Source organism: Somniosus microcephalus, chromosome 11 (genome assembly GCF_052327205.1).
Source record: "Somniosus microcephalus isolate GS21.2 chromosome 11, FLI_Smic_1.0, whole genome shotgun sequence".
NCBI lineage: Eukaryota > Metazoa > Chordata > Chondrichthyes > Squaliformes > Somniosidae > Somniosus > Somniosus microcephalus.
The window spans coordinates 213,495,152-213,509,233 of record NC_140997.1 but is presented as its reverse complement, the minus strand read 5'-3'; the positions used below and the strand labels follow the sequence as shown (position 1 = coordinate 213,509,233).

At 42.6% G+C, this 14,082-nt stretch overlaps 1 protein-coding gene across 2 annotated transcripts in view; it reads left to right on the top strand.

The window, feature by feature from the left end:
- LOC147111207 (calcium/calmodulin-dependent protein kinase type 1-like) overlaps positions 1-10,973 on the top strand; it is a 218,079-nt gene extending 207,106 nt beyond the window's left edge. For both annotated transcript variants that reach the window (XM_086001871.1, XM_086001872.1), the window contains one exon: positions 2,873-10,973. In XM_086001871.1, coding sequence (XP_085857997.1) covers positions 2,873-2,985 — 113 coding nt within the window. In that variant the 3' untranslated portion in view covers positions 2,986-10,973. The remainder of the gene's footprint in view (positions 1-2,872) is intronic.
- Positions 10,974-14,082: the final 3,109 nt, after the last annotated feature.

Sequence of the window (14,082 nt, the reverse complement as noted above, 5' to 3'; positions counted from 1 at the left end):
AAGATGGATTGAGCCAGTTAATGTCTTCCCACAGTCGAAAAACTCACTTCCAGATTTCATTCCAATGGCCTTGGAACTATGCAAGGATGCATGCTAGGGTCTGACTGGAGCGCTGGAATTGCGAGGACCAGTTTCGGACCACTGAAGTCCAAGCATGTTCCTGAAAATCCACAAATATGCCAGGATCATGCTAGCTGCTGGACTCCAGTGCTGATACCGCTGGGATACGCAGAGCCAGTGGGACATCGCATCATTTGAATGGCCATGGTGAGTGCCCCCTCCACCGTAGGCGCTTCTCGGATGCCTGCCTTCCCCTCTTGTTGGAAAATCGGCGTGATAACCTCTGCCGCAGAAAGGCTGTCTCCACTGCCCCCTTTGTAAGGGGATCCAGGACTGGGCCCCTGAATGGGTCCCACTTCTACCAGTGAAGAGTCCAGTTTGCCCCTTCTCACCGTTCATACTGGCATCCAAAGGGGACCCGACCTGCGCGGCTGAGATAATGGGGACTCCCAACATAGTGAGCCCTAGTTCTCCACCCCTCCACTGCATCACTGCCCTTTAAGGGGCATAGGCTTCACCTTTTACAAGACCCCGCGGGAACTCTCAGCATTGGGTAGGGTCCGACATATCTAGATCCTGGTCTATTTTCTGGTCCTTCCGGACTTATGGCAGGAGAGCACTAAAAGAACCAAGGATTTCGGCCTCTCTCTCTCTCTCTCTCTCTCTAAAGAGTATTGAGGATGACCAGCGGCGCGGCATATTCCAGTTCAACAAGCTGCATTTGTTGTAGGATGCACCTGTGGTTCCCCAAATGATGATGCTCAGCTCAGCCATGCCATGGTAGGGAGTGGAGCCCCGGTGAGGAGTGGGAGTGAGGGAGAGTTTGAAAGAGTCGCTAAACACTGATTATGTACACTTCCCAGTGGCCGGCCATAGGGCCGCATAGCAAAAGGCCCGGGATCAGGTTACACTCTGCCCCTCTCTGCTTGGCACAGCTGAATGAGCGGGTGGACCGTTGAGCAAGAAAGCCGAGAAGGAACAATCCCCTGATTTTTCTTAATTCTTCAAATAATTGATGGCCAGAAAAGTGTTTATGGCTTCGATGTTTCCACTTCTAAGGCAGAAATGCTAGTCGTCGTGCTGTTCAGTTGAAGGCGGGTGGGAGATTCAAGAACTTAAAAGGGGAATTAAAAAAAAATATATTTTTAACTCTACATCACCCCAACATCTGCTTTTATTTGAGAGAATCTTTTGTCGCCAGCTATCCCCAGTATTGGAAGTGCTGGCAATACGAAATGACTGTGTTCAATTATATTACCACATCTAAAGAGGAAGTCACCAGAATAGGAAGCTCTTTATTCTTGTAAAGACAGTTAATCTGGGTAGTGTTTAAACTCCTTGTTGCATTTAAGCTTGACAGAAACCAAATTTCCTGCATTATTTTGAATGAAGTCCTGAATTAAATAACCCTTTAAAAATTAAAATGTAGACCTAGCTATTGTATCTTTGTATGGAGTGGTTGCCCGCCCTGCATTTTGGTGTCTGACAAGTGTGGAAACCTAAGTGACGTAAGGAAACTACTAGGCACTTGGTCTAAGCATTAAACAAAGTTTTAATCAACTGTTTTACAACATGGAGGTCAAGTTGTGTCCTTCACTAGTTCCTGTTAAGAATGTCCTGCACGAGCTGGGCCCGTGCCCGAGCATTTATACTCTCCCTGGACAGCGCCGCCCGTAGGCCGCTCAGTATTATTTCATAAGTCTTTCTTTCATGAATGACTGATTCATGTCATTAAGTTTGACAGCCGCCACATAATTATGGGGTGGATGTACTCTCCCCATAGGGACACACCCTACATAAATCAAGAGAGCTTTGTCGCAGATTGGCAAAGCCAAGGTTTTGGAATGCTCAATTACATGGGATGCTGTTCGAATTTAACCAGCTAAAACTGTATCGCCTACCAGCACGGAGCACTGGTAAGCTTCCTGTTTGTTTGTCCAGTGAGAGACACCCTAACTGTCAGGGTTTGGCTGCTAGAGTTACCTGGAGCTATATGAGAATAATTCCAGCCTCAATGACTGGTGGTCTACTCCAGGTAGCATTAGTTAGCCAGGCTGGCTGGTCAAGCATCAACGGTGCCTTGCAATACTGTGGACCTGCCTGGTTCAAATATGGGATTACCAAATCTGCCAGAGAGTTTACTTAGTTCTAAACTTCCATCATCAGGTGTGTCATCTTGAAGCCACCTCAACCTCAAAAGATACTCTGCTTGGTTGTACCAACTCTATTCATGTGGTAGTGGAGTCAGCAAGAGCAGTTTTATTTTTTCAGGGGCTAGTTGTATATTGTGCTACAGGAAACTCTCTTTTAACCGGCAAAATTCAGGAGTAGGTTCAGGTAAGTTTTACTTCATATTAGTGGCAGTTCCTGGATCTGTGGCTGTGTAACTGGGGTTCGTGCACATGTTGCTAAGCAACAGGGATGCTTGGTCTGTGGCCGGAGTTCCTGCACATGTTGCTAAGCAACAGGGAAGCCTGGATTTGTTGCTGTGTACGGAGCTCTCGTACCTTTTAAACTATACTTCTCTGCAATACGGACTTTTTGATAAACCGGCACCATGCCGGTCCCGTCGGTGCCGGATAATAGAGAGTTTCCTGTATATGGATCAACATTGTGTTTTACATGGGTATTGGAATGGGTTTCATTCAGCCTCTATAGGATGAGCAGTTTTTCTAAAATGTGACGATTGTCCTTTCAAAGCACCCTTGTTGTGTTTTATGTTCATGCAGTTTGACTCTGGTCAGACCTAGGTATTTACTGTCTTATTGGGCACTGTCTTTCCTGACTAACTGTGTCCTATTTCTTCTCCAAGGTTCACCCTGTGATGAATGCCCTCTTCCTTCCTCTCCACACTCTGCAGTACAAACGGAACAAAACTTGCTGACCAACCATTCTCACAGCTGCCACTACTCTAACCGGGTCTAAGTCCAAATGGAGACCATCAACGTGCTGGCTATTGATGACGTAGCCTGGGCTCAGAAGCAGATTTTAAATGCAACAATCATTCCATTCTCAGTACATAATACCCGAGAGCCTTGTGCTTGGGGGCCCCTTCTGAATACTCTTAAACTTTCCTGTTCGCCAGAATGTCGAACCAGTAGAACTGCTGCCTGTGATGTGATTATTGCTTCAGGGTGTGAGGGGGTGCTACGGGCGAGCTGATTGTGCAAGTGACATTCGGGAGTGGTGAGAACCTGATCACGGCTTGCATTTTAAATTCCATATCTGGAAACTGGTTACTTGCAAATGAGAGAAAAATTATAGAAAAAGTTAGAGGTCAAATCTTTGTGACAGCTGAAAAGCTGGGACAGGAATCTAAATATTTTAAATGTTTTAAATTTCCAATTGAGATATTTTTTAAAATAACAAAGAAAAATATCACTAAGAAAGGGCTCGTTAAATTCACTCACTGAAATCCAGGTGAGCTTGACCCTGCTTTCTCTCTTTACTGGATGGTTCCTTGTACAAAGGTCATCCTATAGATTACTGCTGGTGACATTGTAATGTTGCCGATACTTTGAATCCTCTCCCTAACATCTAAAGAGGATTGTCCCAAGTATCATGGAAAGTGCCACACAGGTTTGACCTGATATTGAGGCTGTTTTGTGTGTGTATATATGATTTTAATCAAATTGTCTTTAAAATTGGGGACCAAGCCCCATCCACATTGGCATCTGGATTCCTGGGCCATCTAAGTTTGCAGTTTGATTAATGTGGACTGTCTGAGATCATTCCTTTTTTAAAAAAATCTTTAAAAAAACACAAATGGTAATTGGATCAAAATTGCTTTGTACTTTGAAACATTTCATGAAACCTGTACTGAGAGAGCTAGAACGTTGTCTGATGAATGGATAGTTTTGAAGTATAATTTCCAGTCCTCTCACCAAATGAGGAGTCATTTTAACAGTTGCTTAAAATCGTGCTGCTATGGGAATGATTCAGACTTGCCAACCAGTGCCATTTGATTAACTCAGTGAATTTTATTCAGTTGAAAGATTTTAGACAGAAAAATTGTTTGATTTAATTGGGCCTTTTGTACTTTCCTTTTTATGGATCTTCAGTAAATCGCAGCATTTAAGAATGCTGATTGGCTGAAACTCTTGTAGCTGAGTGTTGGATAAAGTATTAGAAGAATATGATTGGCTGCTGCAGTGTCCCTAGATTTTCATCTACTCCTTATAAAACAGGTGATAAGAGATAGGTTAACCTTTTGGGCAGGTGCCCTTCATCAGATCAGGTGTTGAGTTCAGTGATTCCATTTTTAATTATTTGACAGTCACTTCCATGAAAAGTAGTCCTTTCCTAAAGCTAGATGATCCCTAGCTCTGGGATATTTTTACATTATTCAGCGTGGTTTTAATTCTAGTCAGTTGATGAAATTGCACGCTTCCAGGTTTGAAAATAATTAAGAAGGGCTAAGTCGTAGAGTTATGCAGGTAAAAATCAGTCTCAACTTCCTCTCCAGTTTGTACTTCCGCACGCACACACTGGTGTAAGCGGGATTACAATTGCCTATTCTGTTGGTCAAAAGGTCGTTCTGTTCAATAGGGTCCATTCTGGGGGTACAGACATCTGTAATATGAGGGGTTTTATTTGTGGCCTACTCCAATTGCCCTTACTTGTTCAAACACAACACTTCTTTTCCTTGCAAAGTCTTTTTCTGAGAGTGCATTGCAGTCCTTCTGCAAAACCTTTATGCACTTGCCGTTACCGCTGCTCTGTGACATGCTGGAATGGACTTGCTTGCAAATAAGTGAGTCGGATATTTTCGATGATGGCGACTCACTTGCCATCATATGACTCCGAGCTGATGACCTGAATAGGCTGCTCTCCTGCATGTGTAATGCTAGTAACTGGGTAAATTGGATTCTCACTACAGCAGAAGAGCTGATGCTTAAGAACCGGGAAAGCCCCGTTGCTGGTGGCGGATTCAGTTTTTAGTTTGTTGGCGTTCTAAAAATCCATAAAGCCAGAAGTTTCTCTAAACTTGCTAGTCACACAGCTGGCCTAAGTCAGCACTCCGCAACACTGCCAGCGTGACTCCGTTGCACGTCAGTTACACTACCAGCCACACATCAGCCTGCCTCAGCAATATGCCAGTCACACTGCTACTTTGCCGCAGTGCTCAGGGGCCAAGAGTAAGGATTCCCATAACTGTTTTACAAAAAACAATCTTTTAAAATCTTTTTTGTTTAGGTGAGTCAAACCTGAGAATACAGTTTTATACATGGGCGCGCTCTAACCTTCCAATGCTCTGACTAAGTGAATCTTGCACCTCATTATTGAGAGAGGCTCTTCTCTGCATTTTAAATGGACCAATGCTGTGGTGATCTAACATTGTAGCTGTTCACGAGCCATTGACAGCAACAGTTGATTTTGGAAATAATACATTTTTTAAAAAGCTAGGTTGAAGATAAAGCAGTGGAGTTCTTAAATGTGCGGCCAATGCATTGCTCTCAATGCGTGCTCCCATAAGCTTTTAGTAATGAGCTGAGGGGAAACCTGGGCTTTTCATCTTCTAAGCTTGCAAGGATGTTTCAGAATGTTTGAGATCCTGAGTTCATTTAAACAATGAAATATTTCACACCACCTATTGGCCTTGTGTACCTCAACTAGTCACCAAACAAAGTTAAAATTCAGTTACATCCCAGACAATGCTATGTGGTGCTGGCGCGAGGTGGAATGAGGTGCTGGCGTAAGGGTGACCAAAGGGGAAATCTGCATGGCTGTAGTCTCTAGGGAGAGTCAGATTAAATACCAAAATATTTATTTAGGAAATTTGGACTATTAGAATTTATATATTGTAATACTGGTGTCTTTGTGGGCTTCATCTAATTTCCCACCCCTGTTAAAAATGGAATTTAATCTGTTTGATTTTTGTTCTGATAAAAGACTTAATGCTGGGGGGGGAAGTAAAGCGATTGCTGAGCTGAAGTAATCTTAAATTGGTCACTAATCACTAGAATATAGCTTCAAACAGCATCAACCTTTTGAATATAGTGGATACTCCAACATCTTTCAGTGCCAGAAATTATTCTAATGGCCCAGCGTGGCAAAGGTGATTCTTCTTCCCATTCCTCCTTGTACCATAATATTTACCTCAGTCTACTGGGGGTGGAGTTATGATTCAATCTGACCATTCTTACTGGAACAAATGGAGAAGGCGCCGTGGAGAAGAAATCTGAAATGGGAACCGGGTCTGTTTTAGCATGTGCTGCACTCCACTTAACCAATGCTCCAACATTCTGTATCATTACTGGAAAATTTATTTTGTGTGATCTTGCCTGTATTTTATTCAAAGATTTCTACTGGGTATAAATGACATGTCCTGGCAGTTTCCTACAATTAAGTGCTGGTCCTTCCTTTGTCGAGAGATGATCTACGATTTGGTCAGGCTGCTGTCCAGACACTGCAGAAACTGAGCGCTGCAATGGCAACGGGAACATTCTTCCATTGATTGGATGCTAAGCATCATCGCTGGCTGCAGCAATTAGTGTATACAATATTGTGCTGCTGGAAAGTAGTCTTGCGGCACGCTGGGTTAAGAAACATTCATCCCGATTCATTTAGCCACCAAAAACTTGGACATGCGTGTCTGGGGCCCTTGGAGCTGACAATCCCAGCCATGGCCTGTCCTATTTTACTTCAGTATATTCCACTCGTGGTATTTTAACTGCTTGTTATGTACCTGTAACCTAATGCCTGTATTTGAGAGAATTTCTGGGCATGAAATAAGATTTTAAGATGGTAAGAAATTAATATGATATTTGACTTTGTGGTAGGTTTTAAATTCCATAGAAATGAAAAGAAAAAGCTGGAAATGCTGGGAACCGGAAACAAAAACAGAACATTCTGAAAACACACCGCAGGTCCACAGCGTCTGTAATAAGAAAAGGTGGAGTAATGTTTCTGGTGAAGACCCTTCTTCAGAGACTAGTGTACGTCTGCAAAGACTTTACACCTGAAATGTTAATCAGTCTTTTCTGTTCACTGATCTGATGGATTTGCTGTGTATTTTCTGTTTTTTATTCTAACAACTAGCAGTTACTGGGGTTATGAACTGCTGCTTCATCTCGTATTTCAGCCCAACGTGCCCTACTCTGCTAAACTGCTTTCTGTTGTGACTTGTCTACATTTTAGACCAGTCCATTTTGGATTGGATGCCCAGAAATGTGTCACAAATATTAAAAAATTTTTTTTTTTTTTACTTCATTCAAAGGATGTGGGCATCGCTGGCAAGGCCAACATTTATTGCCCATCCCTAGTTTCATAACAAGGTGGTGATGGGACTTGAGCTGCTGTAGTGGATTGATACAGCTGAGTAGCTTGCTAGGCCACGTCAGAGGGCAGATTGGTATAGGTCTAGAACCACGTATGTGGCCAGACTGGACCTTAGTGAACCAGTTGTGTTTTCATAACAATCTGATAGCTTTATGGTCAATTTTTTACTGCTACCAGCATTGTATTTCTAGACTTTTTTTTTTTTTAAATGATTTGAAATTCTCAAACTGCCATGGCAGGATTTGAACTTTCATTCTCTGGATTACTAGTCCAGTCATATAACAATTACGCTACCGTATCCCTCCTGTGTCTTGACTTGGAAGCTTTGGTTATTCAGATTTGGCAAAGCAAACATCAGAATTCAGGCCGTGCCCCACCTCACCCCATATCTTGTCCCATTATTTGTTTTTTTGGCATGGGAAAAGCTGGCTACCTTGGAAGCAGTTTCAGTGGAAAGTATGGTCAAGAAATCCCTTATTTTCTATCCTGGGGCATAGTGAAAGATTGAACTAACTATTCCAAGTGTGATGTGGCTGTATGTCCTACCTTTGAATGTGACTTCCTGTTTTGGATCCATGGCTATTTGGTCAACGTGCCAAGCATCTGCAGGGCTAAGAAAATGCAACAGTATTATTCCAAAGGCCACTGTTGCTGTTCATTAGCAAGCCACAATAGAAGTACAATTCAGGGGCTGTTATTATCAAGTCTAAAAAGTGGTGACTTGGTTTAGTAAAATAACATGGTATTTTGCTGTTGAAATTCAACCTTGGGCCACCCCTCCCTAGCTTAAAAAAGGATTGGAGTACAGTTGCTAGCAATAGATGTCAGTAAGAATAAAACTAGTGGTAAAAATAATCAAACACCTTGGTCAGATTACCACTGATTTTGGGTATTCAGTCCATTGCCATTGAATACTGTAAAGAGAGCAGTGTTCCTTGGGACCAAAGCACAAGTGGTGAAGTCAGTTCAGTTACATTATATTGAGGATGAGGTGGAGCAATACTCTAGAAGATCGATTTGAGACAGGAACTAGCAATGATTAAAAGGCTCGTATTACCCATTGTTCCAAGAAGAAAATAATAGGGTGCCCGACAACAGTGATTAGAGTATAAAAGAGTTAGAGTTTAACAGGAAATCTACAGACTGATTTGACCCTTCTGTATTTTGTGCCCTTTTAAGCTGTTGATCAGATTGTGTTAGTGACTGGCATTTGGGTTCGCCCAGTGTGTGTGACAGAATATCCCGATGCACCAAACGGACAAGTTAAACGTCCGTCATGCTCTCTGCATCGTGGTAGCTCCTCTGTACAGGTCGTTTGTGTTGTGTCACGTTGAGTAGAAGTGACGTGTATAACAATATAATTATGTGGAAGGGTTTACTGACAATCCATCATTTGTATTGGGGGGGGGGGGTGTCACATTCCCCGCAGCTTCCTTGCTGACCAGTGTTCCCAGTGACTGTCCTGTTAGCCCCAGTCCATCTCTACTTGTGACACAGCTGTCAGTGCAGTCACTTCTCCTTTCCGCCCACTGCTGAGTCTGGTTTAACATGTCCTGTGGTTGTAACAGCTGTTTATTTTTAATCGTATGAACTTGGCAGCTCTTTGCATGATGGGCTATAATATATTTCAGCAAATTTCCAGGTTTCTTTGTTGAAGGAAGATGCTTGCTGAACATAACTTTATTTCTTAACTCCAAAAGTACAGTCATTTGAAAAACGGATTCATTGCAGCAAGGGCTTACTGTTGTTAAAAATTGTTTGCTAATTGATTCTAATCCTGCCCCTAAATTTGCAGTACATCAGTTTATAAATGGTCAGTATTGTTCCTTATACTAGAGGAACAGGGATGAGATGCTATGCTATTAACTTTCCCTTCCTAGTATGGCTGCACTGGTTCCCAGAATGCATAGTCAGTTCAATGCAGCCTGACACCATTGCCAACATGAATAATACATGAAAAAATCTTGCATCTGCATATACTTCCTGTCTGGAAAAACCTTGCTTCCTGTTGTCACATTTTTGTCCACTTTTGGCACATTCTAAATGTCAATATCTGCATTTATAATGGAAACTGGCTGTGTCAATTTGTCACACTGTAATTACACCTTCCCACAAATGGTGGTGCTGTAGTGCCTCTTTTTCATCTCCCAATACTGCAGGAGAACTCCCAAGATCCAACGAACTCATGTGCTCTCCAAATTGCCATCTGTTTTGGTATTTACTTATAACTAATGTATGAAATTAAAAGTATATAAAAATAAGGATAAATTATCTGACTTTAAAATAAGGACTAAATTATTTCTGAGCACCCTGTTCCAATTATCTCCACACATGAACCTGAAGAGTACATTTGTTTTTGACTTCCTGTGTGATTGACTGACTGGTAGTCAATAAAAGTACTACATTCTAATGGAATCTATAGAGCTGTTGTTTCACATTGGAAACATTGGATTAAATAAACGCCACAAGACTGATGTAACTTTCCTGAATTTTTCCCTTAGGGCTCTCTTCCCTTGAGTCTCATTTGTGCATTTGAGACTGCAATTATGTAAAGAAAAAATAACTAGGAGTAGATGAATTACATTTCTTTGTAATTGACCAGTTTCAGGTGTAATATAGGCGCATTCAGTGGAACATTCAAACAAACCCTTACCCTGATGAACAGCTGGGAACTTCACTCCAAACATTTTTACATTGTAACTCATTAGTTCAGATTGCCATCCATGTATCAAATCTTACATCCCAGCGGCAGAAGTATAGATTTTTGTTCAGTGATTCTCCCACCTTTATAAAGAAGCTAGTCTTCGAGCTGGCAAAGTGACACTGCTCTTCTGCAAGTCGATCAAGCACTAGTGTAAAAGTTGCCTACAGTTACCCAGTGTGTAACCCTTATCCTAGTTGCACATGCAACTGCATCAGAAATGGAAGCAGGTGATTAGTGAGCTGCCTTGGGGATCAGGACTTGGGCCATTATTGTTCACATTGTACATAAATGATTTGGAATTTTACTGAGGGGGAGGAACAGGAGGCTGCAAATGACAGCGAACAAGCAGAGTAGTAAGTACAATGCTATCTGGAGAGATTAAGGGATTGGGCCACCAAATGGGAGCTATTTGATTTGGCAAATAAATGGGGGAATTGAGCAGTGGCAATCTAAGATGATTGCCAGTAGACTGCCATGGGAGAGAGATCGGTGAGCATGGTGTATAATGGAGTGTACAACAGAGGTCAAGAAGGCAAACATGATTTTAGGTGCAAGAGGGATAGACTGGAAATTCTGTGGGGTACTGAGTTTGTACAGAGCTCTGGGGATTGCTATGGTTAGGCACGATAAGTCACTTGCTGCTTGTCAGTGCTATTGTTTTTATTCTTTAATCAATTTTTTAAATGAAGGCGGGGAGAGGTGGTGAGGTTGTGGTATTTGTGTTGTGTTGAGCAAACATCTTCCCTTACAAGTGCTTGTATTGTGTTCTTTCTGCTGATTTTTATGAAGACTGCACTGTAAGCAGTTCTGAGCTCTGTTGGTATGGATGCAATGCATCGTGGGTAATATTGATTATGCTAATGAAAGCCATTGATTTGTACCTTTTTTGAAATTTGTTATTGACCAATAAAATTGTTTGTCTACCCTCTGTTTGTATCTAAATGCACCTGCGTTGTGAGTCTTTTAACATAAATTAACCTTACAGTTTCGATCACCAAAACTTGTAATGATGGCCGACTACTGTGGTCTGTAGTCGTCGTCTTCTTAGGCAGTCACTCGGAACCCAGGATGACTTGCTTCCACGTTAAAAATGAGTTCGCAGGTGACTGATGAGCCCAATGCGGGACCTACAGTCTCTGTCACAGGTGGGGCAGACGGTGGTTGAAGGGGCGGGTGGGTGGGGTGCTTGGGTTGACGTGCGCTGCCTGCGCTTGGCTTCCGCTTGGTCCCAGTGAAGAGACTCGAGGTATTCGGCGCCTTCCCGGGTGCTTCTCCACTTTGTGCGGTCTTGGGCCAGAGATTCCCAGGTGTCGGTAGGGATGTTACACTTTTTCAAGGAGGCTTTGAGGATGTCCTTGAAACGTCTGTAGTGCTCTCATGATGAGTCTCATTGAGCCTAGAGCTGACCAAAGTCAGCACAAATGCATGTGAAAGAGACCAATAACTACCTCAAAATCACTCCTATGAGTTTTAATAAGATATACTGTGGAGTTGATTTGGTACTTTAAAGAAAAATCATTTGTGTGGAGATGTATTTTCAATTTAATGTATGTGTACAATAAGTATGCCTTTGTACGTGTGCACTTCATTACAAATCATTTTCTTCATCAAACACACGCACCTACAGTTTATCAGCTGAATAACACATTGGGCCAGAATATTCTGTCAAAATAACAAGTGAGGCTAATGGCATTCGCCGTTACTTATGCTCAAATGGTGCAGCAACTTCAGGCTAGGGGCAGATGCGCATTTAAATGCGAATAGCCAAAAGCTGCTGTCCGAGTTGTGCCGCTTTGTGAAAATGGCATCTCGCTGTCTGCCTCACCATTGACATGTATTAAATGGCGTGAAGTTGCTGTACTTGCATGGGGTAGATGGGAACTAAACTTGCCACAGAATATTAAGTCTTGTAATTTCAAGTCTAAGTACCCTTTTAACGAAGTGATAAGTTAAATACTGCCAATCAACCTCTCTCGCACTGAAAATTAACTATTACAAGTGCGGAGTCTCATTCCTTCAGGTTTTAATTGTTAGATTTTAAAAAGTCAAAATTTTAAATTAAATTAATTTTTTAACTTTTCCTTTTTTCTCCCTCTTAATCCAATCTTTCTTTCCCTCTTTATTTCTCTTTCTGTACCTGATTTGGCATTGATTTCACCCACTCTAAGTTACACTTCCTTCTCCGTCCTTTTGCTGTTTATTTCACGATTCTTCAATCTGATTGGTTAAGTTGCTTGCCCTGTTCTCTCAGGCCCCAGATGCCCTGTTTCCTTCGCAGCAACATTATCAGCTCGCACTTTCAACAACTTGCCACGCCAAAAAATTTAAAACCTCAACGTGCAAGGACAAGCCTAACTAACAGCAGACACCATTAGTTCTGCTACAGCATATTATGCCTCATTGTGTTTTACATAGTATAACTTTCCTGTCCTTTTATTATACAGGGTAGCCTTTGACTGGCATGGGAAACGTGGGAGATTTGCTAGTATATTATATATTTTATTTATTTTTGACAAGCTATTTAATAAACTTAATGGTTACATCATAGTTATTAATACTTCATTTGAGAATGTGATCATCAGCTGCTTGCAGCATCCTGGTCATAAATGTCCAAAATACCACCCACCGCACTAAACCAGCCTCTCTGACTGTGAGCATGGTGCATTCTAGAATAAAAGAATGATACAGGACAGAAGGAGGCCATTCAGTCCATCGTGCTTGTGCCTGCTTTTTGAAATAGCTGCCAATTAGTCCCACTGCCCTGTTCTTTCTCCATAGCCCAGCAAATTAAATGACTGCCAGCACTACATTCGAGGCCGGTCCTGACATCTTGTCTCAACTTCATTCCTCTGTCTTTTTAATGCCTCTGAATAAATGCAATATGTTGGGGGGGGTTTTGAGCTTGGAGCAAACCCTCTCTCATCATCAAAGTTTACTTCACCTAGGGCAGGATTCCCCCCCCCCCCCCCCCCGAATTTCCGACCTCCTTTAGTTGGGTTCTTTCATGTTTCATTTCCATGTGGCTTCTTGGTTCTGGGACACTGCCTCTCCTGGTCAGGCTGACTGAAATCATTCTAACTGGCCAACAGAATTCGTGGACTCAAAATACTGAAGTAGCAATGTGGCCAACATATCTCTGCTTTGCATCCTTCTATAGAGATTTCTGTATCTCTAGCCTTTCCCCAGGTTGACAGCTGAATAGGCGGAAAGCTGTTTGGAGCCAGGGATGAGGGACTTCAGTTACGTGGATAGACTGGAGAAGCTGGGGTCGTTCTCCTTAGAGCAGAGAAGGTTGAGAGGAGATTTGATCAATTCATGAGGGGTCTAGACAGAGTAGATAGAGAGAAACTGCTCCCATTGGCGGAAGGATCGAGAACCAGAGGGCACAGATTTAAGGTGATTGGCAGAAGAACCAAAGGCGACATGAGGAAAACATTTTTACGCAGCAAGTGGTCAGGATCTGGAATGCACTGCCTGAAAAAGGGGGGGGGGTGGAGGCAGACTCAATCGTGGCTTTCAAAAGGGAATTGGATAAGCACCTGAAGGAAAAACATTTGCAGGGCTACGGGGAAAGGGTGGGGGAGTGGGACTAGCTGAAGTGCTCTTGCAGAGAGCTGGGACGGGCTCAACCGGCCGAATGGCGGCCTCCTGTGCTGTAACCATTCTATGATTCTATGAAACTAGTTGCGGGAGACTAAAGTCGAATGATCCAGTCACTAGGCTGTCTTGTGGCATGGTGCTCACAACACTTCCCTTGTAACACTGCCCATGCCACAGAGTTCTTAATGTCACTTTTTTTTGGTCATCCAGTCAGTGCATTTCCTGGTGCTAAAGTGGATATGTGTACGTCTCTCTGCGGTAGCCTGTCCCCCAAGCGATGTGGTTATGCAGTGGTTTCTTACCTTCACCTCCTAGTTATATTTGCAGAGCATTTAAAATTTTCTATTCTCCCCCCCCAAGCATGCCTCTGCTGAAGTGGTTATGTTTCTCTACTTCCCACCTCAACCCATGGTTCTGTTTTCCTCGTGCAGTATTCG